Raw genomic sequence first — 24,466 nt, forward strand, 5'->3', positions numbered from 1 at the left:
GAATCTACTAAAAATCTGTTAGAATAAAGGAATTCAGCAAGGTTGCAAGCTACAGGATCAATATACAAACACAAACTAATTTCTATACACTTACAACAATCAATTGGAAAACAGAATTAAGAAAAATACATTTACAACAACATCAAAAACAATAAAACATTCAGGAATAACCTTAAGGTACAAAATGCACACTCTGAAAACTACAAATGACTGCTGAAAGAAAACTGAAGATCTAAATAAATTGAAAAGCATCCCATGTTAACAAATGGGAAGATTTACTACTGTAAAGATGGCTATTCTAACTAAAGTGATCTACAGACTCACCACAATCCCTATAACTATCCCAAGCTGGCTTCTTTGTAGAAATTGGCAAGCTGATTCTAAGATTTATATGGAATCACAAGGGGCTCCAAATAGCAAAAACAATCTTGCAAAAGAATAGTAAAGTTGGACAACTTACACGTCCCAATTTCAAATCTTACTAAAAAGCAACAGTAATCAAGACAGGGGACTGGTATAAATATAAACATATATACCAAAGGAACACCACTGAGCATTCAGAAATAAACCCATACGTCTACTGTCAACTGATTTGAACAGGGGTGCCAAGAACATTCAGTGGGATTTAAAAAATAATCTTTCCAACAAATGGTGCTGGGACAACTGGACATCAACATGCAAAGCATGAAGCTGGAACCCTACCTCAAATAATACACAAAAATTTACTCAGAATGGATCAAAGAACTAAGTGTAAGAGATAAAACCACAAAATTCTTAGAAGAAAACAGGAAAATATTCATGAGTTTGGATCTAGCAATGGATTCTTAGATATGACACCAAAAGCATGAATACAAGAAAAAACATAAATTAAACCTTATCAAAATCAAAAACATTTTTGCATCAAAGGGCATTTTTCTCAGAAAGTAAAAAGACAACTAACAGAATGGAAGAAAATTATTTGCATATCATATGTGATAAGGGCCCACTTCCCACAATATACAGAATTCTTATAGCTCAGCAAGACAAATTACATCATTTAAAAGTTGGCAAAGGATCTGAACAGACACTTCTCCAAGGAAGGTATACAAACGGGCAAAAAGCACACGAAAAAATGCTCTGTCTTCTGGGAAATGCAGATCACAACAAGATACCACTTTACACCCACCAGGATGGCAAAATTCAAAATGATAAATAACAAGTGTCATTGAAAATATGGAGAGGTTGGAACCCTCACATGTTGCTGGTGGGAATGTAAAATGGGACAGCCACTCTGGAACTGTCTGGCAGATCCTGATAAAATTAAACATAAGTTACCATTTGACCCAGCAATTCCACTCCTAGGTATATACCCGAGAAAAGTAACAACATGTGCACACAACAATTTGTACACAAATACTTACAGCAGCATTATTCGTAATAGTCAAAATGTCCATCAATAATAAATGGATAAAATGTAATATATCTATAGAATGGAGTATTCTTCAACTACACAAAAGGAACAAAGTGTTGATACATGATGCTACATGATGCTACGATGCAGATGAACCTTGAGAACATGCTAAGTGACGGAATCCAGTCATAACGGACCAGGTACTGAATGAATCCAATTATATGCAGTGTCTGCAGGAGGTGCATCCACAGAGATAGGAGCTCAATTGTTGCTTCGGGCTGGTGGGTGGGGAGAAGAGGGGATGACAGCGAAAGGGGGCGGGATTTCTTTCTGAGGTGATGAAAATATTCTGAAATTGGTGAAAAAATCACTGAGTTACGTACTTTAAACAGGTAATTTGTATGGTCTGTAAGTTATATCTCAATAAACCCATTATAGAAAAAAAGAAAACAGGAAAGATCGGAGATGCAAGAATACTGGGCAAAGACAAGGGTAAGCAATACTGTAAACTACGATTTTAGAAAAGAACAAGACAAGGAGAATAGCAGACAACAACTGCATGAAAAGTGGGAGAGGTGGGAGAAATGACTGGAACAGACCCAGTTCCTTCTGTTGTGTGTCTGCAGTGGTGGTCACTGATTAACATTAGGCTTCAAATGTGCATGGTCAGACTGGACAAGTAACCACTACAGGGATAGAAAGAGAATGTGCAACTTCCAAACCAACAGAGCAAAAAATGGAATATAAAAACGGACAAGCTGGGGGCGCCTGGGTGGCTCAGTCATTAAAGCGTCTGCCTTCGGCTCAGGTCATGATCGCAGGGTCCTGGGATCGAGCCCCGCATCGGGCTCCCTGCTCAGCGGGAAGCCTGCTTCTCCCTCCTCCACTCCCCTTCCCTCTCTCGCTGTGTCTCTCTCTGTCAAATAAATAAATAGAATCTTAAAAAAAAGAGAGAAACGTATAAAAAAAAGTCTTCTGTTGCTTCTCTTAAACAAAGCAGCAGTGCCGTTACCTAGTCCTAATCAGTGTACCCACGTTGTAGACAACACAGGGGAGATTCTGGTGCAAAGACTCCACGTTTGGATCTCTCCTCACGCTGAGCACCTCAGAGTATTCCCCACGACATCCTCCATCCTCTTCCTCGACACTGTGACAGCTGTAGGAGAAGGAGCAGCCAAAGCCAAGTGGGGACCAGACACAAGGTGGGGACCAGGACAGGTGAGCCGAGGGCACCAGGGCAGCTGCCCACCTGCCCACGGAGACGGCCACTCGGCTGTGCGCCCCTCCGCCCCTCACCGCGTTAGCGTTCAGCCAAACTGACAGCCCAGTGAAGCCTACGGCTCTTTCCAAATAAGATTTTTAAATGCAGAAGATAAACAGCAGGATGACTATATCAAATACCAGAATATTTTTTAAAACAATGTGTGACACAGTCCTGCACCACCAAACCTCAAGAGTGATGACTAAAGATAACGTGAGGTGTCTAGCCGCTATCGTGAGAAACAAACAGGTCTGGTTCTCTCAGTGGCCAAGTCGGGAATCGTGGTTGTCGCCATACTCACAATGGAGGAAATGCTGAATTTCAGCCAGAGATTAGTGAAAATAAAGATGCCCTTTTCTTGCTATCCAAGTCCAGTGAGCCTCTGAATTCCCTCGGAGCAGGACGAGGCCTGGGGGCAGGGGCGGGTCCCAGCGAGGGCCGCAAGCAGAGGGACGGCTTTCCCTCTCAGCGCAGGGCGGTGGCCCTGGGTCCTGGGCCCCAGCACACGGGTGGGAGAGGGCTGGGTCTGGGCTGGCCAGAGCCCTCGGGAAGGAAGGGAAATCCTCCCTGAAAGCTAAGGTTCCGGTCACCACCTGCCTGGGCCACCCGAGGGAAACAACCATTTTTTTTTTTTAACTCCCCAATTTTTCTGCTTTAAGCCCCAGGTGCAGGTAATGAGAAACGACATGTCTTGGGAAAGCCCCAAGTTAGTGTTAAGAGCCTACGGAGCACACAGTGTTTCCAGAAGGGTCTGCCCACCTTCGTCAGTGCAAAGGCCACTGTCCCATCGTCCTCAGTGGAAAGATCAAGTAGCTTCTGATAAAACGCTTCATCATAAGGCCCGTCTATTTGCAACGTTTTTCTGAAAGAGAAGGCACAAAAAAACGGGATGGCAAAGCCGCCTGGAAATGGTTTCTTAGACTACCAATTTAACAGTCACACATCTGCCTTTAAACATCTCAAAGATCCACCTCTTCCTAACACTAAACTTTGTTCTGAAGCAGCAACTTTAGAGCGTAAGAGCAAAACCAGGGAGCCCGGGCTGCCTCCTGTTTATGACACATGGCATCCAGGCCAGAGACGCTGGTGAGCGGGGAGGGGACAGAGGAGTCCAGGTCAGCCTGGCCACAAGCCTGCCACAGAGACCTCCAGAGTCCTCCGGCAGAGACCTATGTCCTGGCAGGGCCGGCGGGTGGGGCGGGAGCGGCTGGCCAGCTGTGGAGCAGCACTGCCCCCCACAGGCTCAGCCGACATAGGACGGGACCGCCAGCGAGCCAGCCAGCCCGGCGCCTCCTTCACAGGCTGGGCCTGGGAGTGGCCGCGGCTGGGGTGACCCCCTTCCCCCATCCCCGTCTTGCCCTCAGGAATGCTCGGGGCCCACTCAGCCTAGCAAGGGCAGGGCTGCAAGGGCCTGGGCCTCACCTCTCCTCAGGAAACTCCTCCAGGTACCGCTCAACCCGCCGGTACAGAGGGTAGAGGCCTTCGATGTCCAGCAGGTCCAACATCTGCACCTGGAGGGTTTTGTACAGAAGACAGCCCTTCGGTAACCCCGAGCACTCCGGGCTGTTTTTTCCTACCAAGAATATCGGGAAAACAAGAGGTTTCCTGTCAAGGACTGAAGAAAGCCTGGGCATGGGCCACACCCTGCCTCACGGAGCTGCTGGGACACGGGGCCAGGCGCCAAAGACAGGCAGGGGACCCGCGTCTCGCTCTGTGCTGCTCCCTCTCAAAGGCCTTCAGCTCATCACAGCAGCCCAGACCTCAGTGCAGACACGGCTCTCAGTCTGAATTAGCCAGGCACAAAAATTTTAAATGACCACACTGACGTCCCCAAACCTGGGAGACCGTGTCTGTGGAGCCCAGAGCCACAGCCCATGCTGATGGGTGGGTGGCCACATAGGACGGCAGTCAAAGCCGCCGCTGATAAACCCGCAGCAGGGAGCAGTCACCGCGGGGTCAGGGTGGGCACCAGGGGCCGTGCCCCGGGGAAGACAGGGTCCCGGCCCATCCCTCCCCCTTGAAGGGGGCAGCCGTGTGCAGTATGGACACTTTGACCTCTGACGTCCCACTGCTGGCAGGACACGCTCAGCCACTTGAGACAGGGTGAAAACACACAGACCCAGCTAGGGGGATTTGCTGAAATTACAGGCTGTGTGTGGAGTACCTACCTCGTGGTCAATAAAAATTTCAAAAAATACGATTGCTGACATGCATTTGGTTGTTAGGCAAAAATATCAGATTACAAAGTAGCATGTAGAGCACGACTGGTCGTCCTAGACTGCACGTCCCATGGGTCAGGCTGTGTCAGCCTGTGTCCAGGGGAGGCCTGGAAGAAAAGTCCCAGATGCCAGTGGAGCCTCAGCATCCATCTGTGTCCTTCCAGACACATTCTGTCGTCTACTTAAGAGCCCCGATACGGGCATAATTCTACCACAATTTTCTGAAGTGATCAGGTATCACTTTTTTATGAAAAAAGCCACAAAATTCATTTGTGCTAAGAAAAATATGGCCCAGGGACGCCTGGGTGGCTCAGTCGTTAAAGCGTCTGCCTTCGGCTCGGGTTATGATCCCAGGGTCCTGGGATCGAGCCCCGCGTCGGGCTCCCTGCTCCGCGGGAAGCCTGCTTCTCCCTCTCCCGCTCCCCCTGCTTGTGTTCCCTCTCTCACTATCTCTCTCTCTGTCAAATAAGTAAATAAAGTCTTTAAAAAAAGAAAGAATGAAAGAAAAATTTGGCACGAGGGGCAGACGGCGGGTGATCAGCCACGCCCAGGCCGCCGCTCCGCAAACACGGCAGCACGAGAAGCCACGCAGGAGCAAGGCCACGGTCTCCCTGCATCACACCCTGCGGCGGCCGCCAGGGACCACAGGGCCTTCAGCCCGAAACGGGAATGATCTGAGTCTTCCTCGTCAGCCCCCGAAAGGAAGCTCCTGGCTACGGCTCCTCATGACACAGGCCTGCGCGTGGCATGGAGCCCGCCAGCACACGACCAAGGGACAAATGAGGAGCCTGGGAACATTCATGGCAAAACTCCAAACCTGCCACCACCGAGCTGCCTCAAAGCTGGGACGCCCACTGAGTCACAGCCAGCCCACTGGCAAGTGGAAGCTGTGGGGGCCACCCCACCCCAAAGGGCGCAGAGCTGTGGGACTCTGGCCTTCCGAGCCTCAGCTCTCCACCTGCCGGAGAAAAGCTACCCCTCAGGGTGGCCATGCTGACGAGACGGGCTCACAGGGAAAGTGTTCAGCAAACTACTGAGGACGCACAGACACGGGGAGCGGTGTTTTAGGGAAAACCCTATAGCTCAGATAAAAGACGAGGCAGGGCGTCTCCCCAGCAGGGCTGGGAGGCAGGGAGGGCTGGCTGTGGGGAGCCCTGATGAGGCCCAGGCTGCTCCCGCAAGAGCTCCGTGAGGCCAGGCAGGACCCTGGCAGGTCACGCCACACTCTGCCCGCCCCTGCGCCCAGCATGGCCTACCTTGGCGGTGCAGGCTCCTGCCGAAAGGGCTGGCTTCACAGACACGAGGACCCCGTGGCCCAGGCCCCCGCCTCAGGGCACCTGCCCAGCCCTTGTCCGAGCCGCTCAGCAGCACCCGCGTGATGACCCGCACCAGCTCCCGGATCACAGCCCTCGTGCAGTGGGGCCCGCTGGCCAGGCCGTTGGAAGGGAAGAAGAAGGGCTTCAGGTGGTGTGCGAGCTCGTTCCAGTCAGCCACGGGGCTGCGGGCATCTGTGCAGCCGTAGATCAGCTCACCGTTCTTCAGGCAGGGAGAGAGACAGGGAAACGTCAACTCCACGGGCTGGGGGCAGAACACCTTTGTCTCTGCCCACTGGGCAGGCAAAGGGACTTGACACCCTACATCTGTCTCCGTCTGGGGCCCTGCACACCATGGCCCTCCAGGGAAAACCACCCTCACGCACTGTGTCACTGGCCAAGAGGCAAATCCCATCAGAACATGGAGTAGAACAAATGTTCCCCAAACCTAAGACCAGTCCTGGCCTAAAACACAAGGCCTCAGGCAAATGCAGCCCAAAGCCCAAACCCGCAAAGACCCCAGCCTGTTTATCCGAGAAGCCATGTGACACCCATGCTCCTAAGGGACACACAGTGTCAGTCTGACCCCGAGCAGGCAAGCTTCTTGGCCAGTGTGGGTATCCGTGGGCCACCTGCATCTTGGGGACTTCTGTCCTCTGCGACAGGCAGGGCCACGCTTCCTGCCAGGGCGGGTGAGGCCGCCCGTGTCACCACGTGCACTGTTTCGTCCCCGAGGCCATCCTGCCTTTTAAAACCAAGTCCAGCAAAGACACTCCCATGGCCCCGACGTTCCCAGGGCTGCGAGCAGGGCTGCCAAGCGGGCTGAGCCTGTGACCAAGGGACCTTGATCCCCACACGCCTGAGCAGCAGTGACCAACTCCTTGTCCCCTGGTTTCCCCATCTGAGAGAGGGTGTGATCAGCAGCCCCCGGACAGTCCCCAGGGGCCCCCTGACACTCACACCCTGTAGCCCCCTCCCCACGGTGGAGCGTGAGCCACAGGACATCCCTGGCGAGACCACGTTACAAAAGATGCCACGGCTTCCCTCTTGTGCCGCTCCTCTCAAGCCACGTGGCCCCGCTGAGCAGACCCTGGAGCTCCGCCCCCGGCCAGGAACCAAGGCGTCCTGCCCACACCATTAAGGACACCATCCTGGGAGCCCAGCCTCGGGCCCTCGCCAAGCTGTCAGAGAGGACACGGCCTCGAGAGGGACCCGGCGCCAGGGCCAGCTATGCCGCTCAATTCCAGGCCACGGAACCGAGAGCCGGGGTGTGGTTGTTACGTAGCAGTGGGGACTGATCTGGACTGGCCCCAGCAATGTCCTCCTAACACAGAGGAGGACGGTCCCTGCCCCGGTGGCACTTGGCAATTCAGTCCCCAGGGTGTGGACTGGGCATTCGTCCTTCATCTGGGTCCTGCGATGCAGGAGTGCGCGGGATGCCTCCCGGGGGGTCTCCTGTCATGCATCGGAGCAAGAGGCACACAACTGAGGTCACTGCCCCGGGACCCAGCGGAGCCGTGACGAGACGACTGACCCTTGAGATGGGCCTTACCAGCAGGAAGAAGGCGTGCCAGGCAAAGGGCCAGCAGGAGCTCCTGCTGGGGAAGGAGGCCAAGGCGAAGCACTAAGGGAAACCGGGCACTGGGGGCTGCCACCAGGTCTGGTGCAGGAGCCGCCGTGGCCCATGGAGCCGCCCTCCTCCAGGCCTGCGAGCCGCCGAGGGACTGCAGGCCAGCGGAAGCCTCTTCTCCCCAGGGTCCAAAATCCACGCAAGTACAGATGAATGGGACATCAGCGGAGTGCCGTTGTCCCGGGCTCCATGACAAGGCGCCACATCCCCCACGTCTCGCAAGTGTCCAGTGTTGGGGTGGACACGGCCTCAGCTGTGGAGTCTGTGCGGAACACTCAGGCACGCAGGGAAGAGACTGCCACAGCGGACGGTGGTGGCACCAGCCACGGCCCGGGAAACGGCCCACACCTGACCCTGAGAACCGAAGCCTGGCTCAGCGACGGCACGTGCAGGAACGCGCACTGTCGCTCCAGACAGCGTTCGGAAAGCCAGCCTGCGTCACTTCTCTTAGTCCCGGCCCCAGAGCAGGCACAGTCAGCAAAGGATCCGCCGGGGAAACTGCCCGCCTCACTAAAGGTTCCAGGTCAATCCCCAGATGAAGGAGGACTCATCTTTAGGACTGAAATACAAAATCCCTTCAGTCTTCATGACAATTAAAAATAAAAACTGACTGTGAAACAGGCCCTTTCTCTAGAATTGGGAAGGTGGAGCAGATGGGTTAAAGTCCACTGACTCTGACCAGATTTCTGAGCCAGATGGGGGAAAGCAGGTGAAGAGGAGGCTCCCCGCCCACCCTCCCAAGCTCACTCTGAGGGACATCCGTGTGCAGAGCACCCCCATCCGCCCAGAGCGGGACGCAGAGGATACGACAGCCCTGCTTCTCCACGCACACGCAGTGCTCGCAAGCCTGGCCCGCGCCGCAGACTCGCGCTCCCACGGAACGCCGAACGGGGATGCAGCCGGGGCAGGAGGCAGGGTCAGGGGTGAGGAGAAAAGGAGACGGCGAGGGGGACCCGAGCGGACACATTTCCAACACAGGCCACACTGAGCCCTCCTCCAGCTCTGGGCCAGCCCTGCTCCCCGCCCGCCTCGGCCTCACCGGACTCCCGCCAGCAGGCAACCACAGGGTCAGGGAGCCTGCAGATGGCGGAGAAGGAGCTGAAGGTGCCAGGGCCAGCGCTGGGCGGCGAACGCTCCCCGTGCAGGGCCAGGAGCCCCAGAGCCACTGGGACTTGGCTCACTGACCAGATCTGGGAATTACACGTTCCCTCAATCAACTGCGACCAAAGGCACAGGTGGGGCCACTCTCTCAGAGATGCAGAGAACCCCTGGGACGCAGCCCAGCGGAGTCGGGGCCGTCCTGTCCCGGAACCCGAGCTGGGCTGTGTGCCCCCAGGGAGCCAAGGCCGCCCAGTGGTCCAGGAGCTGATGTCCCACACTCTAGGGGTCACAGGATGCCACGCCTGTGGAACGCGGCTTGGAAAAAGAACCAAAGGACTTTGCACCAAGGCAGCCCCAGCCCAGACGCCCTCATCTGCGGGACCGAAGTGCCCTGGGTTCGCCCAACCCAGTGGACACCCAGTGGCCCCTCCGCTGAAGTGGCACGAAAGAGAAGCCAGCTCTTACCTTAAATATCTTTAAGTTGTTCTGAGCTTCCTGTAACAAGCTCTTCAAGGCAAAGTGCATTCTCTGCTTATTTCTAAAAGGAAAAGACACGATTGATAGAATTACGAGCAGTCTTTGCTTTCACCTGCTTGTGGCTCAGGGGACGGGACTCAGGGGATGTGCCTGTGAGGGCAGCTTGGAGGCTTCAGGCTCTGGGGGCTAAGGAACCACATGCCCCCAGCCTTTCTCAAGGAGGCCCCCCATCACTGTTCCTAACCCCCCCTGCTCCCCAGCCGCTGCCCCCCACAGCTGAGCTGACCCCAGGCAAGAACCCTGAGCTCTGCCCAGGACCCTGGCTACCGGCTGGCGAGTGGCCCCCTTCCCCGCCCCCATGGAAGGCGGCACTAAGGCCAAAGGAGAAGTGCTCTCTTACCCTGAGTAGAGGTCGAGGGGACAGTATTTACTTATCTGCTTCCACTTCCCAGTTGCCACCTGTTAAGAAAGCACCAAGTGCTGTAAATGACCGGCTGGGGCAGCACGAGGCCAACACCTCCGAGAGATGACGAGGGCGCCGAAGGTCCCCGCAGAGGCCAGCACCCAGGGGCCCATCATCACTGGTGGGGCCGGGGCTTGAGTCCAACCCCAGGAACCCTCAGCCCTCCTCTGAGCCTCAGGTGGCTGCCAGCCCAGCCCCCCCCACACGAGCAGGGAAGCCTGCAGCCAGCATCTTTTCAAAATGACACAGCGAAAGCGGCCTCTTTCTACAGCCAGCAGCACACGGTCTACAAAATGACACGGCTAAACTCTGCTAATCAGATGAACAAACCCTTATAATTGTAATGTTCAGGAAGAGGAGGGTGTGGCTAGTAATTTCATGTTTGGGGGGAGAAGATACATTGGCACAACCTTCTGAAAGTCAACTTGCTGGTTTCCATCAAATTTGCAATGTGGGTATCCCCTGACTTGGCAAATCTATGAGGAGTCATGAGATCAAGAATGCTCACTGCAGCCTGACTGTAACAGCGAGGTCGGGAAACAGCTTCACAGGGCATCTGCTCCCGTGGGCCATATGCTAAATGAAGGAATGAATAAACGACATCCAGCTTACAGAGAGAGGCAAAACAAAAAATCACCAACATTTATTCAATAAAAAAACGCAATTTGCCTAGGTGGAAATGTTGTTACTTTGCTTAAAAAAAAAAGGGGGGGCCTCCATATGTGCATATATCCAATACACGCTGAAAAAGCCTTGAAGGATACACAACAAACAATCTTCAAGGATTAGTTAAGTGAAAAAAGCAATTAGCAGAACAACTACATATGGCGAGATCCCATATTTGCTTTATAAAAGTGTATGTGTCCATGCACATGTGAGCACACGCCAGAATACATGTGGGAAAAGGCATCATCTCATTTCCACTTGGATAACATGTATGTTTGTGTTGGCACAGAGAGAAGTCTGGAAGGATGTGCCAACTGACAACACGGGTTACCTCTGGGAAATTCCATATTTTATCAGTTAAATGAGCAGGTATTGCTTCATAGTAAAAACCAGTTCTTAAAAAATCCATCAAATGAATGGTGACAATGAAGACCATCTCCTAAATGCTAACATACCTTATTTTCCCTAAGAGCCTAGAAAGTTGTAACACCACAAAGAAAAGATGGGGTGAGTCAGCAAAAATGGTGGAATAAAGACCTCTGGAAATTCTCTCCTCCATAAGGGCAATGAGAAAACTGGCAAAAACTGTCAGAATCAAAATTTTCAGGGGCACCTGGGTGGCCTAGTCGTTAAGCATCTGCCTTCGGCTCAGGTCACGATCCCCGGGTCCTGGGATGGAGCCCCGCATCGGGCTCCCTGCTCAGCGGGAAGCCTGCTTCTCCCTCTCCCTCTGCCTCTTCCCTCTGCTTGTGCTCTCTTTCCCTCGCTCTCAAATAAATAAATAAAGTCTTTAAAAAAAAAAAAACAAACTTTCAGAATTCTGAAAATTAACCAAAGGCTTGCAACAATCTGGGGAGCATTTACTCGAGAAAAATGGCCAAATCTAGGAACAGTGAACTTTGTGTCATTTTTAATGCTCTCTTCCCACCCCTCTCTCTAGCTCCAAGGAAACCTTAAAAACCAACAACCCCAATCCTCGTGAAAACCCTGGCAGCCACCAGAGGGGGCTGAACCAGGCAGGAGTTTCTCCAAACCCTCATTCCCAAAGAATGGTCATTATGTGACCTATCTCTTGATTTCCCATTTTTGTTACCTGACTCAGAGCTTACCAAGTGCAAAAGGGGCATTTTCCCAGGGGGCATTTGTGAAAACTATCAGAGGCGACTGTTTAACTTCATGGCTACCTGAGAGAGTGGATAACAATTCAATAAAATAAAAGCTGTGGCAAACAATTAGGCTAACCTAAAGCTAAAAAAAAAGAAAAAGCTGAGAAATGAGACCCAACACAGGCTTTGGAAAGCTACAGCATAACCTGGGCATCTACAAGGCCATGCGCAGGCTCTGGAAAGACCTTAAAAGGCCCTCCCCTTCTGCTGATCTGAGGTTCTGAGGAAGTGAAGGCTAAGGAGAGTTGCAACCACCATGCTGAGTGTTGATGGTGGGCCCTGTGTGCACACAGAGCCACTCAGCAGAGACTTACTGGTTGCAGACATTCAGGAAAATCTCAGTGCTTAAGAACTGTCAACCAAGACTTCTTCATCTATTAAACTATCCTTTAAAATGAAGGAGTGATTAAGACACTGCCAGAAAAACAGTAACTAAAAAAAATTTGTTGTTAGCTAACCTGCCCTACAAGAAATACTAAAGGAAACCCTTCACGCTTAAATGAAAGGGCACTAGACAGTAACTCAAATCCATGTGAAGAAATAAAGAGCATAGCAGTAAAGAAACTACACAAGTAGATAAACATAAAAGACAATACAGATATATTCTGTTTGTGATTTTTTGATCCCATCCCCTTTAAAGACAGAATGTCCCTCACATGGCATAAGGCAATCGTCAGGAATCTATATTGACAAGCATACTATATATAAAGATTAATTTGTGAGGGGGAAGGCAACAAAGCTACAAGGAGCAGTTTTTGTACACCAGTGAAATTAAGTTGGTATTAACTGAGCTAGACTGTTTAGCTTAAGATGTTAAATTAAAGAGTGACTAGACAGAAAATCAACAACAAAACAGAAGACTTGAACCACACTCTAAACCAACTAGATCTAACAAACATCTATAGGACACTCTACCCAGCAACAGCAGAATACACAATCTGATCAAGCAAACATGGAACATTCTCAAGGAGACATGAAGTCATGCAGATGTTCTCCAAACTCAGTGAAATGAAATTAGAAATCAACAGCTTAAAAAAAAAAAAAATTGAGAAACTCACAAATATGCGAAATCTAAACACATTCCTAATAATCAATGAGTCAAAGAAGAAATCTACAGGGAAATCAGAAAATTGAGACAGAACGAAAATGCAACATACCAAAATTTATGGCAGGCAGAGAGAGCAGGGATTGCATGGAAATTTATACTTATAAACACCTATATAAAAAAGAAGAAAAATCTCAAATCAATAACCTACATTTCTACACTAATGAACTAGAAAAGTAAGGCCAACCTAAATCCAATGCAGATAGAGGGAAGGAAATAATAAAGATTAGTGCAGAGACAGATGAAATGAAAAATAGGGAGAAAAATGAAGAAAAAGAACAAAGCCGTAAGTTGTTTCTTTGAAAAGATCAACAATTATTACAAATCCTTTGGCTAGATCAAGAAAAGTGCCTAAAAAAAAGAAATGAAAGAAAGGATGTTACTACCAACCTTGCAGAAATAAAGAAGAATGTTAGATGAATATTATCAACCAAGAAATTAGATGAAATGCACAAATTTTTAGAAACACACAACTACCACAACTGAGTCAGGAAGAAATAGAGAATCTGAACAGAATAAATATAAAAGAAAAAATCTTCCAATAAAGGAAACCCCAGGACCAGATGATTTCACTAGTTAATTCTACCAAATGATTAAAGAAGAATCAACACCGATACTCAAACTCTTCCAAAAAATTAGAGGGGAGAGAAGCAAACACTTCCTAAATCATTCTATGAAGCCAGTTATCACCCTGATACCAAAACCAGACAAAACATCACTACAAAAGAATACTGCAGGCCAGTATCTCTTAAGGAAAAGACCTTCAATAAAAACAATAAAAACTAACAAACCACATTTAGCAGCATATTTAAGGGATTTTACACCTATAATAAAGTGGGATTTATCCCAGAAATACAAGGGTGGTTCAACATATGAAAATCAATGTAATAGACCACACTGATAGAAAGGAAAGCACCTCATGATCATCTCCATAGATGTGGGACAAAATCTAACATTCTTTCATGATTAAAAAAAAAAAAAACAAAAAAAAACGGGGTGCCTGGGTGGCTCAGTCATTAAGCGTCTGCCTTTGGCTCAGGTCATGATCCCAGGGTCCTGGGATCGAGCCCCGCATCGGGCTCCCTGCTCCGCGGGAAGCCTGCTTCTCCCTCTCCCACTCCCCCTGCTTGTGTTCCCTCTCCTGCCGTGTCTCTCTCTGTAAAATAAATAAATAAAATCTTTAAAAAAAAAAAAAAACAAACAAACAACTGAAAGCTTCTGCCTAAGATCAGGAACAAGATAAGGATGTCCACTCTTGCTTCTAAACAATATTGTACTGCAAGTTCTAACCAGAGCAATTAGGAAAGAAAAACAAAGGACACCCAGATTGGAAAGAACGAAGTAAAATTATCCCTATTTGCAAGTGATCTGATCATGTATACAGAAAATCCTAAAAAACTACCACCACAAAAAACAAAACAAGACAAAAAAAAATAGAGCAAATAAACAGGTTCATCAAGGGTGACAGGATATCAGTGTACAAAGAACAACTGCATCTCTCACCTCACACCCATTAGAATGGCTACTATCAGAAAACAAACTAGCAAGTGTTGGTAAGGGTGTGAGGAAAGTGGAACTTTTATGTACCATGGCAGGAATGTAAAATGGCACAGATGCTGTGGAAAACAGTATGGTGGTTGTAATTAAAAATGAAGTTATCACGTGACCAACAATCCTACTTATGGGTATACAGTCAAGAGAATTGAAAGCAGAATCTCAGAGGTATTTGCACACCCATGTTCACAGAAGCATTATTTTCACAAAAGCCAAAAGATAGAAGCAACCCAGTGTCTACCACTGGATAAATGGATTAAAAATGTGGTATATATATTCAACAGACTATTATTCAGTCTTTTTTTTTTTTTTAAGATTTTATTTATTTATTTGACAGAGAGAGACACAGCGAGAGAGGGAACACAAGCAGGGGGAGCAGGAGAGGGAGAAGCAGGCTTCCCGCCGAGGAGGGAGCCCGATGCGGGGCTCGATCCCAGGACCCTGGGACCATGACCTGAGCCGAAGGCAGACGCTTAACGACTGAGCCACCCAGGCGCCCCGGGTCCTTAAGTCTTAATACTGGTAAGATGGTAGCACTACCCAAAGTGATCTACACGTTCCTGCAATTTCTTTCAAAGTCTCAATAATCTTTTTGCGCAGAAATGAAAAATCCAATCTTCAAATTCATATGTAACTATAAGGAGTCTCAAAAAAAGTCAAAACAATCTTGAAAAAGAAGAACAAAGCTGGAGGACTCAAACTTCCTGATTTCAAAACCGACTGCAAAGCTACAGAATCAAAAAAAGGGCCGCACTGGCCTAAGGACAGACATACAGGCCAATGGAACAGAACAGAAAGCCCAGATAGAAACCACCACATTTACAGCCAAAAGATCTTCGGTAAGGGAGCCAAGACCATTCAATGGAGAAAGGACAGTCCTTTCAACAAATGGTGCTGGGAAACTGAAATTAAACGCAAAAGAAATTGGGCCCCTAACTCCCTTTACAAAAACTAACATAAAATAGGGCACCTGGGTGGCTCAGTTGTTAAGTGTCTGCCTTCGGCTCAGGTCGTGATCCCAGAATCCCGGGATGGAGCCCTGCGTCGGGCTCCCAGCTCAGCGGGAAGCCTGCTTCTCCCTCTGCTCCTCACCTCGCTTACTCTCTCTCACACTTCCTCAAATAAATAAATCTTTAAAAAAAAATTCAAAAATTAACATAAAATGGATCAAAACCATAGGGGAAAACCTGCATGACCTTGCATTAGGCAATGATTTCTTAGCTATGACAGCGAAAGCAGAGGCAAGAAGAGAAAAAACAGACAAACTAGCCTTTAGTAAAATTAAGAACATTTGTGCATCAGAGGATACTAACGACAGAGCGAAAAGATAACTGACAGAATGGGAGAACGTATTTGCTAGGTACATATCTGACAAAGGATTAATATCCAAAATATATACAGAACCCCTAAGTCGACAACAACAACAAAATAACCCGATTCAAAAATGGGCAAAGGACTTGAACCAATATAGCTCAAAAGAAAACATGCAAATGGCCGACGAGCCCGTGACAAGACCCGCACCATCACGAACCGTCAGGGACACGCAGATGAAACCCACAGTGAGCTGCCGCTTCATGCCCCCGAGGGTCATAATCACAAAGAGGGACGACAGCAAGTGCCGGCGAGGGTGTGGCTGGATTAGACCCTCATACGTCGCTGGTGGGAATACAAAATGGCGCGAGAGCTGCGGACACAGCTTGACATCTGCTCAAAAAATCAGACACGACTTCTCTAAGACCCAGCAGTTGCACCCCTAGGACTCACCCCCGAGACGGAAAGCAGCGACTCAAACAAGCATGGGTACACGCATGTTCACGGCAGCACTATTCCCAACGGCCAAAAGGGGGAAAGGACCCACATGTGCGTCAAGAGACAAACGATCGACCAGACGTTCCCACTCGACGCGAGAGCGTTCAACCCGCTACGGAGATGCTCAGGGAAGGAGCCAGTCACAAAGGGCCCATGGGGTCCAGGGCGCCATTGACAGGCAACGTCCAGAAGAGGCAAGTCCACGGGGCGGGTGGCTGCCGGGGGCTGGCCGATGGGGGGCCGGGGAGTGACTGCCGATGGGATCAGGATTCTCTGTGAGGTGGCAAAACGATTCTGCAACCGGAACGACGACGAATCCGCCCAAACCCAGGCTTACACACTTTCACCGGGTGAACTGGAGACATGCGAGCCCTATCTCGACGGGCGAACGCGGACTGCTTATGGCGGAAGACGCAGGAAGACGCATGCGCGCCTTCTCCCACCGGTCGGGCAGCCCCGGGCTCGCCCGGAGGGCCCCGCGCGCCTCGGCCGCCGCCTCACCTTGAGGTGCTGGTGCAGACAGTAGCGACACACCCTGTGCTTCACCTCGTGCGTCACGCCGCTGGACCAAGGGAGGAAGCCGCACTTCGGCTGCGAGATAAACAGGGAAGAAGAAGCGCTTAGGGGCCAATCCCATGCCTTCCAGGACGCGAGGCCCCAGAGCGCGAGAGGCAGGAGACTCGGGAGGTCTGATGTCCCCGAGAGCTGCTCTGACCTGCAGCCCCGGCGGGAAGAGACCCCTCCCCCACCCCAGCACATCCCATCCCTGCCGCTGCAGGAGCCTCCCTGGGGAGAACCGGACGTGCCTCCCTCACAGACTAGACAAAGCGAAACACTGAGCAGCTCCGTGCGTCTTGTGACACGACGTGGCAGGAAAGCCTCTAGGCGTGCAGGTCTGCCCCAGCCCCCAGCTCAAAGCAGCAGAACCCTCGTTTCCTCGGACACGGAGTGACCAGGAAGGCCCATCTAACAGCTGTCATGCTCACAGAACACCTGCTGCCTTTCTTTTTTTTCCCCTTTCCTTTCCCTCCTTCCTTCCTTCTTTCCTTCTTTCTTTACTTCCTTCCCTCTTTCCTTCTTCCTTCCTTTCTCTTTCATTCATTCAGTCGAGAAAAAGAGAGAGCACGTGCATGCATGAGCAGGGACAGAGGGGCAGAGAGAGAGGGAGAATCTTAGGCAGCTCTTATACCCAGCACGGTGCCTGACAAAGGGCTCAATCTCACGACCCCAAGATCATGACCTGAGCTGAAATCAAGAGCTGGACGCTTAACCAACTGAGCCACCCAGGTGCCCCCATCCGCTGCCTTTTAAAACCACAGTGTTGAGGCTCTGAAGACCATGCTGCCTGTCATCTGAGACCCACAATATCCACCCTGTGGTCAGGCAAGCAGGACATCAGTCCACACAGAGCACCCGGGGGTGTGAGTGCTCAGGGTCACAGGGGTGACCCAGAAATCACTGCCACAGAGCTTTGGAGGAAGGAGACAAACAATGGCCTGGGACATCTGGGAGGCGTCTCGAGGGGAAGAGGGCTCAGCGGCGCAGCAGACCCTGGCCCTCCTCCACTGGGGGGACAAACCAGGGCTCCAAAAGTAACACAGGCTTCTGGGCCTCTGCGGAGGTCTCTCCTGAGTAGGAAGCAAAGGAACGGAGTGCCACCCATCAGACGGGCACCCCCGGAACTGAGCTCCTGGAGTGTAGCGTCACCAAGCAGCCAAGGGGCATGGCTTGGAAGAAGGTGAGAAGGGGGCCTGGCAAGCAGCACCCTCCGAGGAAAACAGGGAAGACAGAACCCAACACACTTCCTTCTGCCAGTGGCCATCTGCTGGCTCCACGTCATAGCACCAGGAACAGGCCTAAATTTGAGGGTCTGGCCAGTGGGAGGAACCAGAGCAGCAAGGTGCAGGTGACAGACATGAAGGAACAGGAAGCAAGCCGAATCTATGGGAGTTGGGGGCTGGGAAGGGACCATGAGGCCCAACGTGGGGAACCCCAGGAGCTTCTGCTGCAAAGTGCCCTCCAGGTAGAAGACTCACAATTTACAATCTGGACCCTTGTTCCCCTCCCCCCACACCATCTTCCCCTTGACACAAGTTCACCTTGATCTCTACACAAAGAATCGGCCGGTGCTCTGCAAAACGGTAGGTCTGAAGTCTGGCTAAATTGGGAAGGCACAGGGCATAGCCACTGAAAGTGTCCAGGTCCTTGTCACAGCGAGATTCTGAAAGACAGAGCCAAGAAAAGACCTGAGAATCAGCACAGGACAGACAAGATGACCAATGGCAACATGGCGGACTCCTGTGGGGGAAGGCTCAGCCCTGCCCAAGAGAGGCCGTGGCCTCGGGCTCCTGGGAGGCCTCTAAGCCTCAGGAGGTCCTGCCTAAGGAGCGTCCATGTTTATCTGGGGGCTCTGGTCACACGAGTGTAACACTGTGATTCAGGGCGGGGGTCTGGGCCCTGCAGAACCGGCTCCTCCTCCAGAGGGGCGGCCAGCTGTGTCTGTGTGCCCCAGCCCCAACCCTGGCTGGCACTCCTCCTCCGTGTGGTCACACCTTGTTGCTGGGAGAAGCGAGCAGTGTGCACACAAGTCCAGTGGAGAAGCCGCCCGGGAGCTCACGCAGGTGTCTCTCAGACGCGCCCCAGAGCCTCTCCCCTGGTCTGGGTGTCATCTGCATCCCTCAGTGCGAGAAAACTTAGCCATGGGGATAACTGGGAGTTCAGGTCCTTCTAGCAAGTCATCAGACCCGAGCTCAGTGTGGGGACCCCCAACTGTGTGAGCGTTGCCAGAAGTGGAGTGGTCTTGGGGATCACCCCCACCTCTGCGATTCCCTTAGCCCAGAAGCTGAGAGAGGAAGGAGGCAACAGCCTCACCTTCCATCCACAACCGGTTCCTTCGGAGCCCTCCAACACCGCTACTTCTTGGAACCAGATGTCGGGCCCAGGACATCTTGTGCGGCTGCACAGGACACAGCCTCTGGGCCCCCGGGGGAATCAGCCTTCCTCCATTCGTGTCAGGAGGCCAATTACAAGGCATTATTACAACGAGGGACAGTTCTTATGACTGCCACATCGGATACGTTCAATTGGTAATTATAAAACCAAATGACGATGCAGAGCCCCTAGAACAAGCATCAGTCTGCCCTCGTCTAGCGAGGAACAGCCAAGACCCAGTCCTGGCTGGGACGCATCTGTGGCCTCCTTCCCACACCAGAGCCCTGCTCCGCAGAGCACCCCAAACCAGAGGCTCTGGGGCACAACTGCCCTGCTTGCTTTCTCTTTCCTAATCATAGAAGGACTGGACACCAGCCACCCCCCACACTACGGACATCACATCCGGTCTCTGACCGAAAGGAAAAGCTCTCACGTGCCACGAGCAGTGCAGAAAGGCGCGGAGGTGATGGGGAGAGGCGGGCACGTCTGTCCGCTGCCTGCAGGAGGCTGAGCAGCCAGGTGGATTCCCGCTCCTGGGAGAAGGTGCTCAGGGCGCCTGGGCCGCCCCAGGCTCCTGGACTCTGGCAGCCGCCCTCCCCGCCCGAAGTCTGCACCGCTCCAGCTCCCCTTCGGGCTCAGATGCTCTGTGCAGCGAGGGGAGTATCTGACGCCCAGAATCGCGTTCACGCGCTCCGAGCACGTTCTAGCTGAGAATAAGTTTCTGGCAGCAGAACTGCTGAAAACGACATCGACCTAACGTGTGCAGTGTGTCAAACGTTTTCCAAATGGAATATTTAAATCGCCAACAAAATGTGCAAGTGGAACTCTTACCTGGCCTTTCGGACTGTATCTTTAAACAAAGCTGTTTCACGAAATCTAGAGGCAGCTGAACCACTTCCTGTAAGAACAAGTGTGAAATACTCAGTGCGCCGCATGAGTGTGGACGTGCTTAATGCCACACAACTGCACTCTCAAAAATGGCGAAAATGGCAAAGTTCGTATTATGCGTATTTTGCCACGTTAAAAAATCACTTGTATGTGGGTTTAGAAATAAAACCTGCTCTGTTGTTTTGGGGATACAACCAGATCAAATGGACACAAAGGTTTCTGTGCGTGAAGCAACAGGCCCTCCTCCGAGCGCTGGCTTCCACGGGGAAAGGTGCGCCACCCAGTCGGTCACCGCGCCCACGCCCCGGCTCCCACCCCGTCTGAGGCCGACAGGGCCGGGCTCACCCGGTGCGAGAAGAAAACCCGCCACGACGGGAGCGCAGGGAGCAGCAGACGGGATCCATCTGGGGCCACAGGCGACTCAGCTGCTCTCAGCACAGTGTCCGCCAGCCCCCTTGCCTAAGTCGGTCACCAAGGTGAAAAGTAGAACTGCATTTCCTTAAACCTTAAATTCCTAATTTTACGATGAGCTCTATTTTAGGCATCCTTAACACTTGGCTACATTTACCAACCCGATTCAGACTCCCGCACCAGCATGAACCACGCCATCCTGCCTGACAGACGGACAGACGGAGGTAGTCAGCAGGGCAGGCGGTGAGCACCTACCTGCACAAAGTATTAACTTAGGAAGAACTACAGTTAAGACCACAGAATTCCTCTCCCGGAAGTGTAACATGGACGGCGTAGCCACACCAGGTTCCCTGCTGACGCGCACCTGCCCTCGAAGGGATGCAGGATAGCCGCAGAGAAGGACAAAGAGCCACCAGCCTGGGGGACTGGGAGGTGAGCAGCATGTCCAAAGTCTTCCAGAATCTTCCCCCGGAGAACAGCATGCCCTCACTTATCATCACGTCAAGTTCAAACGTGAAGTTAAGGCTGCCCCAGTGGTGTTCACCTCAGGAAGACTGGGTCCACAAAAGCAAGGCAACACTTTTAAAATTCCATCAGTGTCTCAACTGCCGAAATACTGAAGATGCAAGACCTGAAGGCACCAGGGAAACAGCCTCTTCCACATTTCCTAACCTCCAGCTCCCCCGGAGACAGGCCCAGACTAGTCCCCAAACCCAGCATGATGGGTGTGCGTGTCGCTCCATCTGGGCCTCACGCTCCTGCACGGGCCTGTCCGGGTCTTGTCCCAGGACACAGAGGCGGGAAAGGCTCTCGCCAGGACTCCACCCACCACCCGGACTGGCGTCAGCAGTCACTGTTTACACATGCTGGTTTTGCCTGAACGTGGCCTTATGCAGGCCAGAGATGTGACGTTCCTGCATTTCAACCATGCCAGGGCCCGCGTCCAAGGAAGAAGAAGCAGGTTGTGTTTCACTTTGGCAGTGTCTTCATGCAGAGGACATGTGTCAGTGGGGTGGATATTCCCAGGACGTGACCTTGTGAGCCCACCTCATTTGCCCAGAGCCCCATCCACTGTGGACAAACAGAACCCAACCTGGAGCCAGAGTGCACCCTGGGCCCTGGGGGTACATCCGGATGCTGTTCCTACCTGCCAGATCACTGTTGGCTGGGACCCTGAGCTCCCCACTGCCCTATGGACCCCTCCTGGGAGAAAGGTCTAGGGCATCCCCCAAGTGCTGCGAACAGAGAAATGCCCTCTCCTCAAGGAGAAAGCTGGCATTCAGCACGGCTACATTCGTTCAGACACCATCCAGGCTGGTCAGAGACGTGGGGCTCCCACAGCCATGGGTTTCTGGCCTTCACAACTCACCTGAACAGCTGGGGACCTTACCCAGGGCAGCCCTGGGCACTCTCACCCCTGTGTAGCCCCACATCGCCCAGGGCTGACCTACGAGGCCAGCAGGATGCCGTGGAAAGGACAGACACGACTCCAGGACAGGTCATCTCTCAGACCACGAGCTGGGGCAGCCAGGGCCAGGTCGTACAGACACTCAAAGCCCTGTGGTGAGCCCACGTCGGGAGGTGCCGAGGCCCCCCAACCAGCACCACCCTGCCAGCTCCACGGCAGGCCCACCCTGGAAGAGGGTCCATAGCCCCAGTGGACCCCTAGCAGCAGAGAGCTCAGTGATGCCGTCCGAATCTGCCCTGAGAGCCTCACCAAGCCGGAGCCCCCCCAGTGACGGCAGGGTGCCGGGGGCCAGGAGTCCTGGCATATGCGGATCTCAGGTGGTCTCTCTGAACCTCACGTTTCTTGGCTAGAAAACGGGACTTGGACTACCTGCTCCGTGCCTCCCACGCAGCCCCGGGAGAGAAGCACTTGGAACACAAGGGCTGTCAGGAAGCACAGAGGTCCAAGCTATAGTCCAGAAGCTGGTAAGACTGACATGGAATGTGCCTGTGAATTCAGACTGTGTAAATCAAAGTCACTCACCCCACAATGGACATAGTTCTCCCCCAAAAACTCTTTCATGACATTTTTGCTGAAGTCCACTATGTTCTGTAGGTGCTGAAATATTTCTTCTGAGGTCTGTAAAAGAGAAGCGCAAGGAGGCCTCAATGACCAGGGGAACGGGGCTGCCATGTCGCGGCCACACACACACCAGGCACCCAGGCCTCGGGGAAGGGAGCCTCACCACGGAGCTCGCGTCCCGCAGGCCCCGCCCTCCTCCCACCCAGGACACACCCCTAACCAATGCCACTTTGAAAATCTCTCCTAGCCAAAAATCAGCAGGTATTTGGATTTGGGTCCTCAGCATCCAAATGGAGAATATTTCTTCCCCAGTTAGAGGCTCTTAACCCACAGGCTGTGAGATTTGGGGAAGGAAGGAGATCAGCCCTGAGTCCCTCACTCTGGCCCAGGGTGGCAAGTCCGAGGGTGGACGGCAGGGCCCTCAGGGGCCAGCAGGTCATGGGCTCTCGGAGGATCCCGGACTGAGCTGCCACCCACACCCCACACGACACGCAGGCCCCAGCCTGCGTGGGAGCAAAGCCCGAGAGAACACCCATAGCGCTCCCAGGGGCACCTACAGCTGTTGCCACAGAGCTCCTGACAAAAAGCTCTTCTTGTCAACAGAACTACCCTACGCAACTCCTCACCACGACCGGTGTCAAGCCATACCGTTCGTAAAATAAAGACAAACTGTTGCCTAGGAAGACGCTGCCCCACATCCAGAGAACGTGACCTTTCCAGGCGCTGCAGACTGCTTGGGGGAATGGATGGTACAAGCTGCCTGGAAAAGGATCTAGCTTCCACTCGGATCCACTTGATCCCACAGGAACACAACACCCTGAACGCCTCTCGCGGCAGCTGAGACAGGAAACGGCCTCCCGCCCAGGGCCACGTTCCTCCACACTGACCACACCGTCCCTAGGCCCCCCAGCTTTCTACCTCGGTCCCCTCAACTCCTTCTGTGAGGCCCTTCATTTCCACAGCCGTCCACCTCACCTGCCCCCTGGCGAGGTCTCTCAACCCAGATGAGCGCTGACTCCTGTTTCCCACACCCGGTGGGGGACCCAACTTCCACCCACCCCTCACCCCCCACCTACTGTGGGGTGGGACCCGTGGCCCCTGCCTGCTCTTTTTAATCACCCCCAGACGAACACCACAGCCGCTTCCCACCTGGAGGGAGACAGACACCACTACTGGGGGGCAGCTCGCTGAGCATGTGCATGGTGCTCTGCTTGGGTGACTCAGCAAACAGAACCCCGTGCTCCACCCACACGGCCTGCTGGGACTTGAACCACCGTCGGCCAGAGCACCAACTCCACCAGCGCAGCTAAGGTCCCACAGATGCGGAAACCGAGCCAGCAGGGTGGCAAAGCTGAGCCCTGGCCCTGGCCGTCCAGGCCACAAGCAGGGCTCTCTGCCCGCTCCTGGCCAGACCATCCCAGGGGACCCAAAGTGACTCGGGCAGGTCAAAACGCTGGCCCTGCAGGAACTACGGACACCCCACTTTCTGCGCCCAGTGCTGTGTCACATTTAAATTTCTACAATTAGCACTAATACTTGTGCATTAGAAAAAAATCAAACTTTTCTCAAATAATTGTTTTAATGACGGGGTGGCAAACCCACCAATCTTACCTTCTTCCTGCTTGGAGGGAACTTCAGGAAACGCAGCACCACACAACGCTATTGGGAAATAAAACAAAGCATGGTCAGTGCCTGCCCCGAGCCCGGAGACAAGGGGGTGGCTGTGGGGAGGGGGACCAGGCCTGGGCCCCGGGGCAACCAGAAAACCGGATACCTCTGGCTCAGCCAGCTCATTCCCAGGAACCGATCTTACAGAAATAACTACAGTGCACGGGAGACGGCAGCTACTGCAGACAGGAGTGTGGTTCGTAATTCCAAGTAAAAGGGAAACAACCCAAGGGGCCAACAACAGTGCCATGGCTAAACACGGCAGGACGCTGTCCACACTGCGGAGCGCTGGAAACGAAGACCGACGTTCACAGACGCGGGGGTGCGGTCACCACCCACTGGTGAGCGAGGAAGGGCACCAACAGGGCTTTAAACACACTCGTGC

General features: G+C 52.4%; 1 protein-coding gene across 3 annotated transcripts in view; it reads right to left on the bottom strand.

Moving 5' to 3' along the window:
- The window catches only part of IPPK (inositol-pentakisphosphate 2-kinase), a 43,914-nt gene that overhangs the window by 13,784 nt on the left and 5,664 nt on the right, over positions 1 to 24,466 (bottom strand). For 2 of the 3 annotated variants that reach the window (XM_081802689.1, XM_081802687.1), the window contains 10 exons: positions 24,025 to 24,072; positions 22,375 to 22,470; positions 19,917 to 19,983; positions 18,254 to 18,375; positions 16,656 to 16,745; positions 9,792 to 9,850; positions 9,380 to 9,452; positions 6,127 to 6,406; positions 4,074 to 4,224; positions 3,411 to 3,513 (listed from right to left, as the gene is read on the bottom strand). In XM_081802689.1, the coding sequence (XP_081658815.1) occupies positions 3,411 to 3,513; positions 4,074 to 4,224; positions 6,127 to 6,406; positions 9,380 to 9,452; positions 9,792 to 9,850; positions 16,656 to 16,745; positions 18,254 to 18,375; positions 19,917 to 19,983; positions 22,375 to 22,470; positions 24,025 to 24,072 (1,089 nt within the window). The remainder of the gene's footprint in view (positions 1 to 3,410; positions 3,514 to 4,073; positions 4,225 to 6,126; positions 6,407 to 9,379; positions 9,453 to 9,791; positions 9,851 to 16,655; positions 16,746 to 18,253; positions 18,376 to 19,916; positions 19,984 to 22,374; positions 22,471 to 24,024; positions 24,073 to 24,466) is intronic. The other variant, XM_081802688.1, reaches the window with a different exon arrangement.

This window comes from Leptonychotes weddellii, chromosome 14 (assembly GCF_054177405.1).
Source record: "Leptonychotes weddellii isolate Sample4059 chromosome 14, ASM5417740v2, whole genome shotgun sequence".
NCBI classification, from domain to species: domain Eukaryota; kingdom Metazoa; phylum Chordata; class Mammalia; order Carnivora; family Phocidae; genus Leptonychotes; species Leptonychotes weddellii.